Source organism: Hemibagrus wyckioides, linkage group LG18 (assembly GCF_019097595.1).
Source record: "Hemibagrus wyckioides isolate EC202008001 linkage group LG18, SWU_Hwy_1.0, whole genome shotgun sequence".
NCBI lineage: Eukaryota > Metazoa > Chordata > Actinopteri > Siluriformes > Bagridae > Hemibagrus > Hemibagrus wyckioides.
This window is the reverse complement of record NC_080727.1, coordinates 12,274,850-12,295,842: the sequence shown is the minus strand read 5'-3', so window position 1 is coordinate 12,295,842 and position 20,993 is coordinate 12,274,850. Positions and strand designations below refer to the sequence as shown.

At 39.1% G+C, this 20,993-nt stretch overlaps 2 protein-coding genes across 2 annotated transcripts; one reads left to right on the top strand and one right to left on the bottom strand.

The window, feature by feature from the left end:
* Positions 1-1,128: 1,128 nt before the first annotated feature.
* ccdc80l2 (coiled-coil domain containing 80 like 2) lies at positions 1,129-6,166 on the bottom strand. The gene is made up of 7 exons (XM_058415136.1): positions 4,862-6,166; positions 3,758-3,914; positions 2,938-3,071; positions 2,704-2,861; positions 2,511-2,614; positions 1,798-1,878; positions 1,129-1,707 (listed from the first exon to the last, which is right to left on the bottom strand). The coding sequence occupies exons 1-7, from the start codon at positions 6,035-6,037 to the stop codon at positions 1,385-1,387; spliced, it is 2,133 nt and encodes a 710-aa protein (XP_058271119.1). The 5' UTR covers positions 6,038-6,166; the 3' UTR covers positions 1,129-1,384.
* An 11,369-nt stretch (positions 6,167-17,535) lies between these two features.
* On the top strand, positions 17,536-20,420 carry LOC131368920 (serine/threonine-protein kinase pim-1-like). Its single transcript, XM_058415155.1, has 6 exons — positions 17,536-17,701; positions 17,799-17,913; positions 18,013-18,486; positions 18,565-18,714; positions 19,344-19,394; positions 19,647-20,420. Exons 4-6 carry the CDS (start codon positions 18,661-18,663, stop codon positions 19,950-19,952), a joined length of 411 nt encoding a protein of 136 aa, XP_058271138.1. The 5' UTR covers positions 17,536-17,701; positions 17,799-17,913; positions 18,013-18,486; positions 18,565-18,660; the 3' UTR covers positions 19,953-20,420.
* Positions 20,421-20,993: the final 573 nt, after the last annotated feature.

Genomic DNA, 20,993 nt, shown 5'->3' with positions numbered 1-20,993 from the left:
GACCTCACATTTAGAAACTGAACTCATAAACTACAAAATGGCCCCTAATGTTATGCTAACTGCTAAAAAATGAGTCACAACCAGAAATTAAAGCTCACTTCTGGATTGTTTCAGGTCATAAGTTTATATTATTTACTTTAAAACTGGACAATGCAGGTAAATAGCATCATGGTGTCCAGTCAGACAGAGTGATTGGTACAAACACTGAACCAAACACTTTACCCTGTCAGTAGAAAGATCCAGAAGCAGCACTGAGCAGTGAGATTACAAGCGCCATCTAGTGGCTGCTGTAGAAAAAGCAGCGAGAAATCACTATTACACACTGTATTTATTCAGCACTTATAGTGCATGATCAGAGTATTACACAACATTAATATTTTATTCATGTCATTTAGGTTAATTTAATCTCTATTTTAATGCACTAAATGATCTAACCCTAACCTTTTTTTAATCGTTTGGTTTGGCTGCAAATGGTTACCATCAGCCAGGTGGAAAAACAGTACATAAGATCATGCTGTCCTCTTTACTAGGAATTTCAGCTCATGCCTCAGAAATGATTTAAGAATACCTATAATTAAAATATGTTACACTGCAATGCTGATTACCCAGGAAAAAATCTTGATTGAGTTTTCTGTAACAGAAGCTCTGACACTGTATAGTGAATGAGCCACATGAACAGTCAAAATGTGTCACTGCTGAGTATACAGTATACAGTATACTATTATTTTAAAGCTAAACATTTATAGAAGAAATCTCCAGCATCAGTGCTTTATAAATCTGTAACTTTCTGTAATGTTGGGACATGATGTGGAAAGGTTTTCAAGGATAGAGAAGTTTATGGATTGCTGTTTTTTCCCAGTTACATGACAAGCTGTGTCTTGGTCTTATTAACTTAAAATTAATAAAAAAAATAATAAGGACAATAAAGAGGAACAAAATAAGCTGGTAAGAGAATGACTATTTCTAGCTTCTATAATGTACGTCAAAAAAGGTTTGTAGCATTAGCAAATTTTTAATTCTTTAATTAAGACTTTATGCTATTAGACATTTGTCCACATGAACAAATGTGTTGCCATCTAACTGGATGCCTGAGACCAAATAAAAAATTCCAACACAGTATTTGTTTGGTACACATACAGTTTATATTGTGATAGCAGCATATAACAGTTCTACATGGTTTTTAGGCAGAACAGTTTTAGAGATGAAATAATGAGATAGGTGATGTTTCAAATAATTCAGCCTATAATAAGTCGGAAGCAAGCAATACGTTTCAGTGTTGCAATGGATATGTACTGTATATACAAATATCAAATAGATTTTCCCATTTTATATTTCACTTAGAACCTAGCACTTCCTCATGATGTCTGCGAATGTGCTTTTCCCGTCAGTCCTCTGATTGATGGTACAGATAGTCCTCGGTGTGTCTCGTATATCCATGGTAAGTACCTTCCCCGGCACCGCCGCTGTCTTCGGGGCAGTGAATACCGAGGGTGTTCTGAAGCTTCTGTTCCTGCTGACGTAGTTCCATAGAGTCCACCAAGTCATAGATATTAGACAAAGTCCACATTGATGTTGGATACCAGGCTTTCACTTCACCGTCCTTCCCCACCACCAGCATGCTGAAGTAGTCCGTAGTGATCTTCAGCTGGTCTCTCAGATTGCTCACCACATCTGGAGACAGCACTTCTTTTTCAGTCTGACTTTTGCCTGCAGGATGGGAAACAGGTTGTTGTTGTTGTTTTGTTGTGTTGTAGCCCTGGTAAATCTATTAAATGTAAATATCTAAATGAAAGATACCATTCAGTGGAAATAGCTCAACAGTCCCTGAAGCCTTTGGTCCTTTTCCTACAAGTTTCAGCAAAGCGAAGTGACGGATACCTGCAGAGTAAGAATACAAAAGGGTTTGGTTTATTTTTCATAGTTTATACATTTATAAGCATGCTCAAGACCTTGTGTAGAGCTCTGTTATATGCTGATCCCAGTAAGTGTCCACAGTACCAATGTATCAATCTTAAATGAGAGTTTAATTGACCTTTTAACTGTTTATTTGGCTAATTATTAATTATTGCTAAATTGATTGTCCTCATTCTTATTCATTCTTTCATTCATTCATTTCAGCAAGAGCTTTGTCCAGGTCAAGGACATGATGGAGTATTTTGGGAACACTGGGTATAAGGCAAGAGGATGGGTCTCCAGTCCATTGTAATGGCACATGCAAATGTCCGTAATTTACTGTTAAAATATCTGGCATATTTACAATATCTTAGTGCAAACATACACTAATGTACTGTACAATGTGCAATAAATACCTACCAATATATTAAACTATTTTAATATGAACAGTAATTTACTGGCAAAGTACATTGTGTACATTTTTTAGTACTTTTACAGTTTAATAAAAGAGAAGCAAATGAAGACTAGCAGCTAGACTAAATGAGGAGCACAAGGCTGACGATGTGTCCTAGAACTATTATACAGATTCTGAAATTCTGATTCAAATAGAGCCCCACCCATATGACACTCTTGTCCATTAATAGCTTGAATCTGCTGATGAAAGGAATAGTCATCCTCAGTTGGTGCAGAGATGATCAAAAGTCTTCTTTTGGACATAAATCTGAAATGTAAAGGACACAAAAATGTGAAGCATCTCAGATCTGACATACTCTATGCCATTCTTATTAACTCATCAGTTCCTGTGTCTACCTGAGCAGGGAGTTCTCCGCCTGATTACTAGCCTCCGACGGAGAACAGGGCGAGGGAGTGTCCTTCTCTGCTGCTTTCTCCACCCTCCGAGACTGGAAGGTGTCGATGTAATTTATTATAGCTGATGGGGATGTCAGTGAATGAAACACCTTCCCAAGCTGAAATCACAAGTGCACATCTCATAGCTGTGGAAACACAACTCCTGTGATGATAAAAAGTAGAAATTCCTCTTACGTTAGGTCTCAGGTCATAGTCCGTCACGGCCATGGAGAATTCCTGCCAGTGGAGCCCGTATTCTTTGCGGATTTGACTGATCAGGTCAGGATTTTTGATGCTGTCTGGGAGCAAGGCGAGTCGAGGAACTCCATCTGTTTAAAAGTAACACACTGTATTGCTTGTCAGTGCTAATGGTGGACCTTGCCTCACAAAGATCTGTATCTTTCCTCAAAGTTATTAAATATTGACAAGTCTGTAGTTTAGATTATAGTTGGAATCATTTACATGATAACAGATATATACACAGTTCTGACCATTCATTTCTACTGAAGTTGGTAAGATCGAATCAATCTCAGCTTGTTATGGAGAAACTGGAAAGCGTTGTTTTCTTTTTGTTTAATTGGTACAACTCACTGACACTGGAGACTCCTTCCTTTCCTTCTTTTTCTCCTTACAGAAAACTTTCCCATCTCAACAATTACACAATGTCTTCCCTACAAAATCTGTTTAGGAATTAAGTTTGAGCATCAGCCAATCAAATCACTGTGAATGCTGTTGCTATAGAAACGATAACATATTAAACAAGTGCACAAATATACGTAAACCTGTGATTTGAAGTTACATTGCAGTCAGAGTGATGCTGATCAGAATTCAGCCAGGATTTAACAACACCATGAATTAGACACATTAGCTAAGTTACTGAACCACATATCTAAACACAGCAATGTGCTAACATTAGCCCCTTGAAGAAGTTGCTAATGTCACATTATTTAGCTCATTATTTGGATGTCCAGTGCATGCAGATACAAAGAACACAGAGAGATTAGACCACTGCTACCTTGCTGATAGTGTTGTAGTCGCAGTGTAGGGCTTTGCTCTGAGCCCAGGATGGACAGCACTGTAATTTTCCGTAAAACCAGGTCACAGCTGTGCAGCTCGTTATCATCTCTCTGTTGGATATACTGACTCGAGACCTCACTGGGGGAAGAAATTACCTGCAACATAAACAGGAGGTTATAGATACCGTCACATTTTACTGTGCAAGCACATGTGCATACATGTGGACACTAAGTGGAGCAGACACAATAATATATTACCTACTTAGCGAGCTATCAGTATGACAATCTTTGTTGTGGATTACTTACAGAAGATCATATTTTATGGGAGAAATTTGTCAAATATATTTTAAAGATTTCAGAATATTATGCCCTGGAACTGCACACGATCCCATAGGAATATGAATTAGGTGTGAGGTGTGAGAATATCACACCTGAACCATGAAACCACATGTCCTATAAGTGGAAAATTCCTATATGAAAGTAAAATAATCATATGGGGGAAAAAGAAATATCTGAAAATTAAAACACATGCACTACATGTGAACAAATCAACATCAATTATATGGAACCCGCGAAAAACAATCACATCTGAACAGAAACGTGAAGTTTCTACAAACCGTATGTGTAAATTTCATATATTATTTTTAATGTGTTTATTCATGTGTAATAAAGTTTGTGTGACTTTTCTGTAAGGGATGTTTCCTTCCCGGTTCTACATATTCTCCTCAATCCAAAATTTTCTGATATTTTTTCCACTGGAATTCATTTAGCAGACAGATGAATGACTGCCCTGTCGATGTTTTACAGGCCATTTGGACAGTGATGTGTTAAACTTTTTGAGTCTCAAACCTAAAAGTATTTTAGGTCACCATATGTTAACATTGCCTCCATTTTGTTTGTTTATTTCTGGACGCCTGGAGCTTTATTCATATTTTTTTTTCAAAATTCGCTCCTGTGGGTTAGTTCAGAGATGTGACTTGTTCAGACTAGTTGTTAAAAACATGCTGAAAAATATTTGAGCAGTAAATCAGAGCCTCACTTGCAGTGTGAACGAAGCCTACAGTCAAAGGGTTTTAAACAACCACACACAACTATAAACTTACAAGAAGTCTTCTTTGACCCTTGAGCTTTTCCATAAACTCTTTGAGAGCTGTTTTTTCTTTACTGTTTGCCTCTCGTTGCGACTTCTTCCCTCCTCTTTTGCCCTTCTTCTTCTTCTTCTTCTTCTCTTCCTTATCCTTCTTTCCTTTGCTTTTCTGTTTGGCTGGGTCACCCGTTTGCTCTCCTTTCACCTCTGTGGTTGAACTTGTTTTGTCGTTCTCTTTATCATTGTATTTATTCTCCACTCTCATCGCTGTCTTTTCTCCTGCGTCTTCAGTGTGTTCTGTTCCACTGTCATGCTCGAGCTTCACCTCCTCATTTGCCCCAGTTTTGGGGGTCGAGGTTACCTTGCTGCCTGCAGGACTCGCTGCGGTTTTACGGATGACAAACCTGGAGCGACCGCTGAGAATATCCTGAACCTTGCTCCTAATGGCTGCTTTCTTGTCCACATTTTGTCGCTGTGAATTAAGGATGGATGTAACGTTCCCCTGTTTCTGAGAGCTGAAGATTCTTCTCTTCTTACCACCATTCTGCTTCACTACTAACCTCTTCTTAGTAATCTTGCACCTCTGAAGTGACCCCTTCCTTGCCACTCTCTCCAGCTTGCGTGCAGGAAGGTTATCGATAACTTCCAGAACAGCTTCCACGCGCACTGGGTAAGGAAATTTCTCACCAACCTTCAGGTTCTTCTTCAGGATTAACATGGAGAAGGTCTGGTGTGCCAGCTCCAAGTAATGTAGCAGTTTTGTCACCATGTCTGAATCCAGAGCTTGCTCAGTGGCTTGTCCCTCCATCGTTGTATGCTTGATTTTGCCTTCCATCATTGCATTCTGAATAATGGTCACAATGAGAGTGTCTCTCTCTGCTAATCTACAGTTCAACCCTTCAGACTCCTGGATCTGGTTCTCCATCATGCGTAAGTAGTTATCGCTGTAGGATGGGGCGGTGATCACCCATAAGCGCTTTTTCCCTGCAAAGTCAGCCAAGAAGTCAGTCTCAGAAGCTCCTCCAGCTTCTCGTACTCCAGCGTCCTTTGCTCCAGCATGCTCCCGGGGGCCAGCAACTTCATCCCTTGTCTTTGACTGCTGTTTGCTCTTGCCTGTTCGTGCTGACAGCGCCGTGCTGGACAAGCAACTCAACAAGACAAGCCAAAACAGCACTATCCCCACACGATGCATTCCTCAGAGGTGCAATCACACTGTCACTCAAAACATGGCTCTGCTCGGCAGCTGGAGCTGAGGAGGCAGGGCAAGAAACGCCGCCTCTGCTTCACATTAAGATTTCCTTGGAATTTCAAAGTGGTGTGGCATGTGCAGAAAATCCTGTGTGTGTGTGTGTGTGTGTGTGTGTGTTAAAGAGCTTGAGAAGGGAATGAAACCTGACCCTCTTGCCTGTGTACACAGACAAAAAGAGAACAAAATCTTTTGACCGAATCAGCCAGAAGGTGATTTGGAATACAATACACTGTATTATATATATATCATTTAATGCACACCTTTGAATTTGTAGTCATAAAATCATGAGAATAAAATAGTACAAACCCTTTCCATGTGCATTATGGTTTAAGTACGCTGAGATATTTGATGATAATTAAGGTAACACTTAATATTATGCATGCTAAGTTTTTCAGTGTTTATCCCACAGCGCTGATGAATTCTCAAATTTGAAGGTGTTCATAAATTTCCTTAAACAGCATGGATCTCACAATATTTCTGGAAATTTCTTATCAGTCATGACCATTGATCTTGATATACCCCTGTGCATTATTTAGTTTCGATAAAATCCTAATTTAGTTTTCTGTTCCTTTCAAAAGTTTTGTTTATTACAGTATCTTTATATTTACTGTAATAAGCACACTTTTGTTGTTGTATTGTGGTCCAGTGTTTCATTTTACACACATAAATATACAGTATATGTATACAGTATATAACCTGGATGTCATTTGTCCCTCTCATCTCTGTTACCAACAATAAAGCCATCTCTCAGGGGGGAAACTACTTAAGCATTTTCACATCCTGTCTGTTCTGTTGCAGAGATGAAACTGAGGTTGCTGCCACTGAGAAGTTTTAAACTTGCACAATATAGGATTTTTGCTTTATTTCTTCTTTTTGCTTTCACTTTTGATTCGAGTGGTCAACTTTTTTGGTGGCCAGGATTGATTTCATTCATCCCTCATGCATAAGTGCTTTATTCAGGCCAGGTTCCTTGCTGGAGCTGGAGCTTATCCAAGGGATAGTGACTTAGAGGGCGGGAATGGCATTTGGAAGAGTCCATCCTGGCTGGGAGACAACAATGCATACCTAGTGGCAGAAGGAAACCAGAGAGCCCAGAATACACATGAGGAGCACACATGAGGAGATAATTCATAGAAACTCCACTCAGACAGTAACCTAAGACCAGAATCAGACCCTGGACTGGTGCAGCAACACCAGACACTGGACCATTAATTATTTTCAAGATATTAATGTGCTTTTGTGCCTTGTTATAAGAGACTATTCAGTTCCAGTGACTAGTTGACCACTTTTAAGTCATCGAAAGTCCCTCTCAAATCAAATCAAATCAAATCACATTATTGTCACATCACCATCAACATGTGTAGAAGTGAATGAAGTTCTTCAGTGCAGCTCCAGACATTGCAGTAAAGTATGAACTGTACAAATTTAAATACTTCTGTAAATCTATGCTTTGGATAATGCTAATGCTAATGATATATGATACATATGATACATTATTGTACAGTATACACAGTAGAATAAGTGGTAAATACACAGTATGGTAATGACCATGATGACATACACTATATTACCAAAAGTTTTAGGACGTCTGCCTTTATATACACATGAATTTTAATTACATCCCATTCTTAATCCATAGTGTTTAATATGGAGTTCCCACCCTTTGTAGCTTCAGCTCTTCTGGGAAGACTTTCCACAAGGTTTAGGAGAGTGTTTATGGGACTTTTTGACCATTCCTCTAAAAGTGCATTTGTGAGGTCAAGCACTGATGTTGGACGAGAAGGTCTGGCTTGGACTCTCCTCTATAATTCATTCCAAAGGTGTTCTGTCGGGTTGAGGTGCATTGCACTTGGTGATATAAGGCTTGGATGCAGCTGCTCGGCCATGAAAACCCATTCCATAAGGCTCTCTACACACTGTTCTTGAGCTACTTTGAAGGCCACACGAAGTTTGGAGGTCTGTAGCTAATGACTCTGCAGAAAGTTGGTGACTTCTGCACACTGTGCACCTAAGCATGCACTGACCCTGCTCTGTGATTTTACGTGGTCTATCACTTCGTGGCTGAGTTGTTGTTGTTCCCAATTGCTTCCACTTTGTTATAACACCACTAATAGTTGACCATGGAATATTAGTAGTGGGGAAATTTCATGAATGGACTTATTGCACAGGTGGCAACCTATCCAGGTACCACGATTTAATTCACAGAGCTCCTGAGAGTGACCCATACTTTCTTTGTTTGTTAAAGCAGTCTGCGTGCCTAGCTTGGTTTTATGCACCTGTGGCTATGGAAGTAATTGGAACACCTGAATTCAATGATTTGGAGGGGTGTCCCAAAACTTTTGCCAATATAGTGTATGATACATATGATACATTATTGTGTAGTATACACAGTAGACAATGCACACAGTGTGTTACTGTGTGTTACAGTGTGATAATGTATAACGGAGCAGTGTGTGTTACAGTGTGATAATGTATAACAGTGCAGTGTGTGTTACAATGTGATCATGTATAACGGAGCAGTGTGTGTTACAGTGTGATAATGTATAACAGTGCAGTGTGTGTTACAGTGTGATAATGTATAACGGTGCAGTGTGTGTTACAGTGTGATCATGTATAACGGAGCAGTGTGTGTTACAATGTGATCATGTATAACAGTGCAGTGTGTGTTACAGTGTGATAATGTATAACAGTGCAGTGTGTTACAGTGTGATAATGTATAACAGTGCAGTGTGTGTTACAATGTGATCATGTATAATGGTGCAGTGTGTGTTACAGTGTGATAATGTATAACAGTGCAGTGTGTGTTACAGTGTGATAATGTATAACAGTGCAGTGTGTTACAGTGTGATAATGTATAACAGTGAAGTGTGTTACAGTGTGATAATGTATAACAGTGTGTGTGTGTTACAGTGTGATCATGTATAACAGTGCAGTGTGTGTTACAGTGTGATAATGTATAACAGTGCAGTGTGTTACAGTGTGATAATGTATAACAGTGCAGTGTGTTACAGTGTGATAATGTATAACAGTGAAGTGTGTTACAGTGTGATAATGTATAACAGTGCAGTGTGTGTTACAGTGTGATAATGTATAACAGGGCAGTGTGTTACAGTGTGATAATGTATAACAGTGCAGTGTGTGTTACAGTGTGATAATGTATAACAGTGCAGTGTGTGTTACAGTGTGATAATGTATAACAGTGCAGTGTGTTACAGTGTGATAATGTATAACAGTGCAGTGTGTGATACAGTGTGATCATGTATAACAGTGCAGTGTGTGTTACAGTGTGATCATGTATAACGGTGCAGTGTGTGTTACAGTGTGATAATGTATAACAGTGCAGTGTGTGTTACAATGTGATCATGTATAACAGTGCAGTGTGTGTTACAGTGTGATAATGTATAACAGTGCAGTGTGTTACAGTGTGATAATGTATAACAGTGCAGTGTGTGTTACAATGTGATCATGTATAATGGTGCAGTGTGTGTTACAGTGTGATAATGTATAACAGTGCAGTGTGTTACAGTGTGATAATGTATAACAGTGCAGTGTGTTACAGTGTGATAATGTATAACAGTGAAGTGTGTTACAGTGTGATAATGTATAACAGTGCAGTGTGTGTTACAGTGTGATAATGTATAACAGTGCAGTGTGTTAGTGTGATAATGTATAACAGTGCAGTGTGTGTTACAGTGTGATAATGTATAACAGTGCAGTGTGTGTTACAGTGTGATAATGTATAACAGTGCAGTGTGTTACAGTGTGATAATGTATAACAGTGCAGTGTGTTACAGTGTGATAATGTATAACAGTGCAGTGTGTGTTACAGTGTGATAATGTATAACAGTGCAGTGTGTGTTACAGTGTGATAATGTATAACGGTGCAGTGTGTGTTACAGTGTGATCATGTATAACGGAGCAGTGTGTTACAGTGTGATAATGTATAACAGTGCAGTGTGTTACAGTGTGATAATGTATAACAGTGCAGTGTGTGTTACAGTGTGATAATGTATAACAGTGCAGTGTGTTACAGTGTGATAATGTATAACAGTGCAGTGTGTGTTACAGTGTGATAATGTATAACAGTGCAGTGTGTGTTACAGTGTGATAATGTATAACAGTGCAGTGTGTTACAGTGTGATAATGTATAACAGTGTGTGTGTGTTACAGTGTGATAATGTATAACAGTGCAGTGTGTTACAGTGTGATAATGTATAACGGTGCAGTGTGTGTTACAGTGTGATCATGTATAACAGTGCAGTGTGTGTTACAGTGTGATAATGTATAACAGTGCAGTGTGTGTTACAGTGTGATCATGTATAACAGTGCAGTGTGTGTTACAATGTGATCATGTATAACGGTGCAGTGTGTGTTACAGTGTGATAATGTATAACAGTGTGTGTGTGTTACAGTGTGATCATGTATAACAGTGCAGTGTGTGTTACAATGTGATCATGTATAACGGTGCAGTGTGTGTTACAGTGTGATAATGTATAACAGTGCAGTGTGTGTGTTAAAGTGTGATCATGTATAATAGTGCAGTGTGTGTGTTACAGTGTGATAATGTATAACAGTGCAGTGTGTGTTACAATGTGATCTTGTATAACAGTGCAGTGTGTGTTACAGTGTGATAATGTATAACAGTGCAGTGTGTTACAGTGTGATCATGTATAACGGTGCAGTGTGTGTTACAGTGTGATCTTGTATAACAGTGCAGTGTGTGTTACAGTGTGATCATGTATAACGGTGCAGTGTGTGTTACAGTGTGATAATGTATAACAGTGCAGTGTTACAGTGTGATAATGTATAACAGTGCAGTGTGTGTTACAGTGTGATCATGTATAACAGTGTGTGTGTGTTACAGTGTGATCATGTATAACAGTGTGTGTGTGTTACAGTGTGATCATGTATAACAGTGCAGTGTGTGTTACAGTGTGATCATGTATAACAGTGCAGTGTGTGTTACAGTGTGATAATGTATAACAGTGCAGTGTGTGTGTTACAGTGTGATAATGTATAACAGTGCAGTGTGTGTTAAAGTGTGATAATGTATAACAGTGCAGTGTGTGTTAAAGTGTGATAATGTATAACAGTGTGTGTGTGTTACAGTGTGATCATGTATAACAGTGCAGTGTGTGTTACAGTGTGATCATGTATAACAGTGCAGTGTGTGTTACAGTGTGATAATGTATAACAGTGCAGTGTGTGTTACAGTGTGATCATGTATAACGGTGCAGTGTGTGTTACAGTGTGATAATGTATAACAGTGCAGTGTGTGTTACAGTGTGATAATGTATAACAGTGCAGTGTGTGTTACAGTGTGATAATGTATAACAGTGCAGTGTGTGTTACAGTGTGATAATGTATAACAGTGCAGTGTTACAGTGTGATAATGTATAACGGTGCAGTGTGTGTTACAGTGTGATCATGTATAACAGTGTGTGTGTGTTACAGTGTGATCATGTATAACAGTGTGTGTGTGTTACAGTGTGATCATGTATAACAGTGCAGTGTGTGTTACAGTGTGATCATGTATAACAGTGCAGTGTGTGTTACAGTGTGATAATGTATAACAGTGCAGTGTGTGTTACAGTGTGATAATGTATAACAGTGCAGTGTGTGTTACAGTGTGATAATGTATAACAGGGCAGTGTGTTACAGTGTGATAATGTATAACAGTGCAGTGTGTGTTACAGTGTGATAATGTATAACAGTGCAGTGTGTGTTACAGTGTGATAATGTATAACAGTGCAGTGTGTTACAGTGTGATAATGTATAACAGTGCAGTGTGTGATACAGTGTGATCATGTATAACAGTGCAGTGTGTGTTACAGTGTGATCATGTATAACGGTGCAGTGTGTGTTACAGTGTGATAATGTATAACAGTGCAGTGTGTGTTACAATGTGATCATGTATAACAGTGCAGTGTGTGTTACAGTGTGATAATGTATAACAGTGCAGTGTGTTACAGTGTGATAATGTATAACAGTGCAGTGTGTGTTACAATGTGATCATGTATAACGGTGCAGTGTGTGTTACAGTGTGATAATGTATAACAGTGCAGTGTGTTACAGAGTGATAATGTATAACAGTGCAGTGTGTTACAGTGTGATAATGTATAACAGTGCAGTGTGTGTTACAGTGTGATAATGTATAACAGTGCAGTGTGTTAGTGTGATAATGTATAACAGTGCAGTGTGTGTTACAGTGTGATAATGTATAACAGTGCAGTGTGTGTTACAGTGTGATAATGTATAACAGTGCAGTGTGTTACAGTGTGATAATGTATAACAGTGCAGTGTGTTACAGTGTGATAATGTATAACAGTGCAGTGTGTTACAGTGTGATAATGTATAACAGTGCAGTGTGTTACAGTGTGATAATGTATAACAGTGCAGTGTGTGTTACAGTGTGATAATGTATAACAGTGCAGTGTGTTACAGTGTGATAATGTATAACAGTGCAGTGTGTGTTACAGTGTGATAATGTATAACAGTGCAGTGTGTTACAGTGTGATAATGTATAACAGTGCAGTGTGTGTTACAGTGTGATAATGTATAACAGTGCAGTGTGTTACAGTGTGATAATGTATAACAGTGCAGTGTGTTACAGTGTGATAATGTATAACAGTGTGTGTGTGTTACAGTGTGATAATGTATAACAGTGCAGTGTGTGTTACAATGTGATCTTGTATAACGGTGCAGTGTGTGTTACAATGTGATCATGTATAACGGTGCAGTGTGTGTTACAGTGTGATAATGTATAACAGTGCAGTGTGTGTTACAGTGTGATCATGTATAACAGTGCAGTGTGTGTTACAATGTGATCATGTATAACGGTGCAGTGTGTGTTACAGTGTGATAATGTATAACAGTGTGTGTGTGTTACAGTGTGATCATGTATAACAGTGCAGTGTGTGTTACAATGTGATCATGTATAACGGTGCAGTGTGTGTTACAGTGTGATAATGTATAACAGTGCAGTGTGTGTGTTACAGTGTGATCATGTATAATAGTGCAGTGTGTGTGTTACAGTGTGATAATGTATAACAGTGCAGTGTGTGTTACAATGTGATCTTGTATAACAGTGCAGTGTGTGTTACAGTGTGATAATGTATAACAGTGCAGTGTGTTACAGTGTGATCATGTATAACGGTGCAGTGTGTGTTACAGTGTGATCTTGTATAACAGTGCAGTGTGTGTTACAGTGTGATCATGTATAACGGTGCAGTGTGTGTTACAGTGTGATAATGTATAACAGTGCAGTGTTACAGTGTGATAATGTATAACAGTGCAGTGTGTGTTACAGTGTGATCATGTATAACAGTGTGTGTGTGTTACAGTGTGATCATGTATAACAGTGTGTGTGTGTTACAGTGTGATCATGTATAACAGTGCAGTGTGTGTTACAGTGTGATCATGTATAACAGTGCAGTGTGTGTTACAGTGTGATAATGTATAACAGTGCAGTGTGTGTGTTACAGTGTGATAATGTATAACAGTGCAGTGTGTGTTAAAGTGTGATAATGTATAACAGTGCAGTGTGTGTTAAAGTGTGATAATGTATAACAGTGTGTGTGTGTTACAGTGTGATCATGTATAACAGTGCAGTGTGTGTTACAGTGTGATCATGTATAACAGTGCAGTGTGTGTTACAGTGTGATAATGTATAACAGTGCAGTGTGTGTTACAGTGTGATCATGTATAACGGTGCAGTGTGTGTTACAGTGTGATAATGTATAACAGTGCAGTGTGTGTTACAGTGTGATAATGTATAACAGTGCAGTGTTACAGTGTGATAATGTATAACAGTGCAGTGTGTGTTACAGTGTGATAATGTATAACAGTGCAGTGTTACAGTGTGATAATGTATAACGGTGCAGTGTGTGTTACAGTGTGATCATGTATAACAGTGTGTGTGTGTTACAGTGTGATCATGTATAACAGTGTGTGTGTGTTACAGTGTGATCATGTATAACAGTGCAGTGTGTGTTACAGTGTGATCATGTATAACAGTGCAGTGTGTGTTACAGTGTGATAATGTATAACAGTGCAGTGTGTGTTACAGTGTGATAATGTATAACAGTGCAGTGTGTGTTACAGTGTGATAATGTATAACAGTGCAGTGTGTGTTACAGTGTGATAATGTATAACAGTGCAGTGTGTGTTACAGTGTGATAATGTATAACGGTGCAGTGTGTGTTACAATGTGATCATGTATAACGGTGCAGTGTGTGTTACAGTGTGATCATGTATAACGGTGCAGTGTGTGTTACACTGTGATCATGTATAACAGTGCAGTGTGTGTTACAGTGTGATCATGTATAACAGTGCAGTGTGTGTTACAGTGTGATAATGTATAACAGTGCAGTGTGTGTTACAGTGTGATAATGTATAACAGTGCAGTGTGTTACAGTGTGATAATGTATAACAGTGCAGTGTGTTACAGTGTGATAATGTATAACAGTGCAGTGTGTTACAGTGTGATAATGTATAACAGTGCAGTGTGTGTTACAGTGTGATAATGTATAACAGTGCAGTGTGTGTTACAGTGTGATCATGTATAACAGTGCAGTGTGTGTTACAGTGTGATAATGTATAACAGTGCAGTGTGTGTTACAGTGTGATAATGTATAACAGTGCAGTGTGTGTTACAGTGTGATCATGTATAACAGTGCAGTGTGTTACAGTGTGATAATGTATAACAGTGCAGTGTGTGTTACAGTGTGATCATGTATAACAGTGTGTGTGTGTTACAGTGTGATAATGTATAACAGTGCAGTGTGTGTTACAGTGTGATCATGTATAACAGTGCAGTGTGTGTTACAGTGTGATAATGTATAACAGTGTGTGTGTGTTACAGTGTGATAATGTATAACAGTGCAGTGTGTGTTACAGTGTGATCATGTATAACAGTGCAGTGTGTGTTACAGTGTGATAATGTATAACAGTGCAGTGTGTGTTACAGTGTGATCATGTATAACAGTGCAGTGTGTGTTACAGTGTGATAATGTATAACAGTGCAGTGTGTGTTACAGTGTGATAATGTATAACAGTGCAGTGTGTGTTACAGTGTGATAATGTATAACAGTGCAGTGTGTTACAGTGTGATAATGTATAACAGTGCAGTGTGTGTTACAGTGTGATAATGTATAACAGTGCAGTGTGTGTTACAGTGTGATCATGTATAACAGTGCAGTGTGTGTTACAGTGTGATCATGTATAACAGTGCAGTGTGTGTTACAGTGTGATAATGTATAACAGTGCAGTGTGTGTTACAGTGTGATCATGTATAACAGTGCAGTGTGTTACAGTGTGATAATGTATAACAGTGTGTGTGTGTTACAGTGTGATAATGTATAACAGTGCAGTGTGTGTTACAGTGTGATAATGTATAACAGTGCAGTGTGTGTTACAGTGTGATAATGTATAACAGTGCAGTGTGTGTTACAGTGTGATAATGTATAACAGTGCAGTGTGTTACAGTGTGATCATGTATAACAGTGCAGTGTGTGTTACAGTGTGATAATGTATAACAGTGCAGTGTGTGTTACAGTCTGATAATGTATAACAGTGCAGTGTGTGTTACAGTGTGATAATGTATAACAGTGCAGTGTGTGTTACAGTGTGATAATGTATAACAGTGCAGTGTGTTACAGTGTGATCATGTATAACAGTGCAGTGTGTGTTACAGTGTGATAATGTATAACAGTGCAGTGTGTTACAGTGTGATAATGTATAACAGTGCAGTGTGTTACAGTGTGATCATGTATAACAGTGCAGTGTGTGTTACAGTGTGATAATGTATAACAGTGCAGTGTGTGTTACAATGTGATATTGTATAACAGTGCAGTGTGTGTTACAGTGTGATAATGTATAACAGTGCAGTGTGTGTGTGTGTGTGTTTTACAGTGTGATATTGTATAACAGTGCAGTGTGTGTGTGTGTGTGTGTGTGTGTGTGTGTTACAGTGTGATAATGTATAACAGTGCAGTGTGTGTGTGTGTGTTACAGTGTGATAATGTATAACAGTGCAGTGTGTGTGTGTGTGTGTGTTACAGTGTGATATTGTATAACAGTGCAGTGTGTGTGTGTGTTACAGTGTGATAATGTATAACAGTGCAGTGTGTGTGTGTGTGTTACAGTGTGATAATGTATAACAGTGCAGTGTGTGTGTGTGTGTGTGTGTTACAGTGTGATATTGTATAACAGTGCAGTGTGTGTGTGTGTGTGTGTTACAGTGTGATAATGTATAACAGTGCAGTGTGTGTGTGTGTGTGTTACAGTGTGATAATGTATAACAGTGCAGTGTGTGTGTGTGTGTGTGTTACAGTGTGATATTGTATAACAGTGCACAGGTCTAAATGTTATGCGCAGCATGAATGTTGTGTCATCTGCACACTTTGTGCTTGATGTAGTGAGAACAACTACTTTCTGTCCTTAGCTCTGTATTGTTTTATGGTGCTATATGGTGCTATGTTGTTTTATGTAGCACCAAGGTCCTGGAGAAATGTTGTCTCATTTCACTATGGACTGCTTCAGCTATATATTTGGTTGAAATGGCAATAAAAGCTGTATAAAATAAAAATGAAAGTGCAGTACTTTTCATAGAATCACTTGGAGAGAGCCAGAGGTTGCTGTGTCGCACAGTGGAAGCGAAAACACGATTCTCTATATGCTTTTTATTAAGTGAACAATTTCTTGCTGCCTTCATTTACCACTAGTTAAGGATACTGAAGTGAAACCTATACTTACACCTAAGAAATGTCTAAGGACAGCACTGACAAGGAATGGTGTATTTTTTATCCAGCTCTGAGTCGTTTAGGGATGAAGAGTTATTGCTTATATATATATATATATCATTTACAAAAAAATGCCTTAAATGTGTAGTTTCTTTATTCACGCCGCTGTGGTCAAGTTAGCTTACAGTGCTAACGCTCTGCTAAAGCAGCAGGTACTTTGGTAGTTTGGTGTTTTTTTTCTTTTCTTTTTTTTTATTCTTTGGCACATGTGGGAGATGAGATCTAAACACACCTATGACGTCCTAGAGAACGTTCTCGAACTGTAGAACGTTCCTAGAAGTCCTTGATCGTCATGTGACTGTTATTCATCGAAATGGCGGCTGAGGTGAGAGGAGCTTTAGTTTAAATTAAAACAGATTTTAAAGATTTTCTAAAGAAAACTGTATAGGTTTTAGAAAAAAAGTGCTTCCTAAAGTCACCTAGAGTTAGTAAAAAGCTCTTTCTGTTCCTCCTGCGTTGAGATGATGATGATGATGATGATGATGAAGTGTAGCTGAATAAAATGCTGTGTGTTTGGAGTGTAACTGCACTTTCCTCTGTTTATCACTTCAATTCATCACTTTTATTAGTTGTGAGACAGAAGAGCGAAGCGAACACTCACACTTTATAGAAATAAGTCTGAGTTTAAGGAGAGGAACAGCTCTAACTCTCTAACCTTCTGCTGTTGTTGTGTAGATTTGGAGTGAAAGCGAGATCCAGTGAGATTCAGTGAAAACGAGGACGATGCTCATAATGAACAACGGTGCTGAGGTTTTTGTGCCTTTTCCTGAAAAACAAGAAGCTGGGGATTTTTCATGCAGTACAGGTACGACACACTGACACTCCTGAAAGCTCCATGGCTCACTGTACTTTTAGCTCTTTGAGTCGTCATCAACAACATGTCTTCCTCTGTTTGACTCCAGGAAACTCTGTGGTCCTACAGTGTAATGAGAAACAACGGTCTGCAGGAGAGGTCTTAGCATACCCGAAACACCGGTCTGCTGGAGAGGTCTTAGCATTCCCAGGTCCTCTGTTGAGGTGAGATGCTCTTTCTCTTCTCACACGCTCAGGGTTTCAGCAGTAATAACGTTCTGAAGCAGATCACAGTGTGTGTGTGTGTGTGTGTGTGTGTTACAGGGCTGCTATGCAGAAGGACAAGCTGATGAGGTTTATACAGGAGAAACGTCGGAATGTTTGCTCCTCCTGGATGAACCCCAGCAACTGAAATCTTTCTTTTTCTGGTCTATTATGGAAATCTTCTGTAATAGCAATGGAGAATTTCTCCCTGATGGATCATCAGGGAGAAAAATCTCAATGATGTCCGCAACTGTAACCATGGCGACTTCAGATTTCAGGAATGCAATTGGCTGATTGGATAACTGCATGAAAGGACAAGCTGTGTGTGTGTTCCTAATAAAATGGACATGTTTATGGATGCTGATGTTTGTTTTTCCATTTTAGCTTCCAGAAACTGGACATATGCAGCATATATCTGCTTAATGCTGGTGCAGGTGGAGCTAGGATCATACCAAGACTATGGACTAATGGGATGTAAACGGTAATTTGTATGTGCTGTCTCTGACCTCAGGCTTCGGCCAGAAACGCTTCCAGGTGTGACTTTTTCTTCTCTGTTTCCTGGATTGTGTCGAGAAAACATGGCACTGAGAAACGCTTGTCTGTCTGTCTCAGGGTCTGAAGTTCATTTATGCCTTTGAGCTTTTCGAACCTTGGACATTCTGCTCAGGCGCTGCAGTACTGCGAGACCATAGCTGCAGAACTCATCCGATGTCCTTCACGCGCCGATTCCGAACTGATAAGGACACTCAAGATAGGAAAAAGGTGAGGCATATTTGTGAAATTTGTGCAGCTTATTTGTGCAGTGATACACTGCTGGAAGAGGTGAAAAATAAAGATATCGAGTGGCTGAAAAAACTTCATCAGTTGGAAGATTCTCAGAGTGTAGCTCTGCCCCAGTTCCACCCTTCACAGCACAGTAGATTACAGTCCACACATACTGTACTAGCGTTAGCATCTCTAAATGACTTAGTGAGGTGTGTCCAGTGCTGCATCCTGTAGCTAGTGACCTCATAGCCATCAGAGGAGATCCACATGCAGAGTGTGGACTCTGGGAATAGATTTCTCTCTCTCTGCATTTTCCCTAAATGGCTGATGTATATGTCACCGCTGGTGGTTGATTTGGTCAGATTAAATCTTTCTGTTCAGATATATATAATATAATATATAATATAATATAAACTCCAGATGCTGGCATTCAGCACATCCTCCTCACACACAGCCATGCTCTCCACAAACACACATCTCATTCACAAAAGACACCATGAGGACAACATGAGGCTCTTTCACACTTATTTCTATTGAACTGAACTACTGTGTGTGTGTGAGTGTGTGTGTGTTTGTTAGTAAAGTGCTGCTGTAAAACTGATTCACTGTGTTGTGTTCATGTGTAGGTGGCCATTAAATGTGTAGCCAAAGATATCTCCGAGACGTACATCACCTTCGTAAGTAAACTCACAGAGCAGATCTACACCAAGACCATGTTTGTGTTTACTCGTTGCTACTAACATCCTCACAAACACCGCAGCACTTAATCACGTCTCAGAGTCACATTTTATTACTTTCATTCAGATTAAAGATCAGAGGAAGAGCTGGTCTGGAGTCAGTCCAAACCTTCTCCACTCCTACATCTCTGATTAGCACACTGTAGACTTATCCCCTCCATGCTAACCGTGTGTGTGTGTGTGTGTGTTTAGCCTGGAAAGACACACAGCCTCCCTCTGGAGGTGGCGTTAATGGTAATGGTGTCCAAGCCTTACTGTGAGAACGTGGTAAAGCTGCTGGAATGGTTTGAGATGTCCGAGTTCTTCATCCTGGTGCTGGAGCGACCCGACTGCTGCATGGACCTTATTGAGTACTGTTATCTAAACAACAGTAAGCTGTCTGAAGATGAGTCTCGGAAGATCATGGAGCAGGTGGTCGAGGCCGCCCGTCACTGCTGCGATCACGGCTTTTTTCACCATGACATCAATCTGGAGAACATTAACATCCCTCTACGCTAGAGGTGAGGCTGATCGACTTTAGCTGTGGCGACCTGCTCACGGACGAGGTCTACACCAGCTACATAGGTCAATTAACTGTAGATACAGACACGATCCGGATGTGCTGGAGAATGGTGTTTACTGATGGTTTCTGCTCTTTTTCTCTGATGCTTGAACATGCCTTTTTCCAGGATTTCTTTTTGTTGACGACTTTTTATTGATCTGGACCTCTGTCTCCTGGCTGCACACACAGAGTGCTGCATGCTGATCAGCTGGTGCCTGGAACCCGACCCTGAAAATCGGCCAACGTTCGAGGAGATCCTGAACCACAAGTGGTTTATCAGAGAACTTCAGGACATGGACTAGCTGAGACAATTCTGAATGAATTCTGGAAAACATCACTTCACTGATGATGTGGGAAAAAAAAGGCATCAGATGAGGATATACTGATTCTTCTGACTAGAAGATGATGTCAGCTTCATTATACCTACAGACATCGAATGAAAAAAATAAATAAAAATAATATATTTTTATATATAGTATATCTCATTTTGTTACTTTTTTTTTTTTTTACAATAAAATTAATAAAAATATTTAAAATGAAACACTCTGTAGTGATTATCTTTCCTTTGTCCTTTATCTCACTGCTCTACACACACTATTCTTTTTTTCTTTTTATAGGAAATGTTCATTTATGGTTATATTTTAAAAGAAAGATTATTTTTTTAAATGAATAAAAAAATTCCAGTGAATACAGGAGTAGATAAAGGAGTGAAAGGAGTAAAGGAATAAATAAAGAAGTGAATATAGGAGTGAAGTAATAAATACATTAGTGAAGGAGTAAATAAACGAGTGATGGAGTGAATAATGGAGTGAAAGAATAAATATATGAGTGAATAAAGGAGTGAGTGAATAATGGAGTGAAAAAGTATGTGAGTGTATGAGTGTAGGAGTGAATAATGGAGTGAAAGAATAAATATATGAGTGTAGGAGTGAATAATGGAGTGAAAGAATAAATATATGAGTTTAGGAGTGAATAATGGAGTGAAAGAATAAATATAT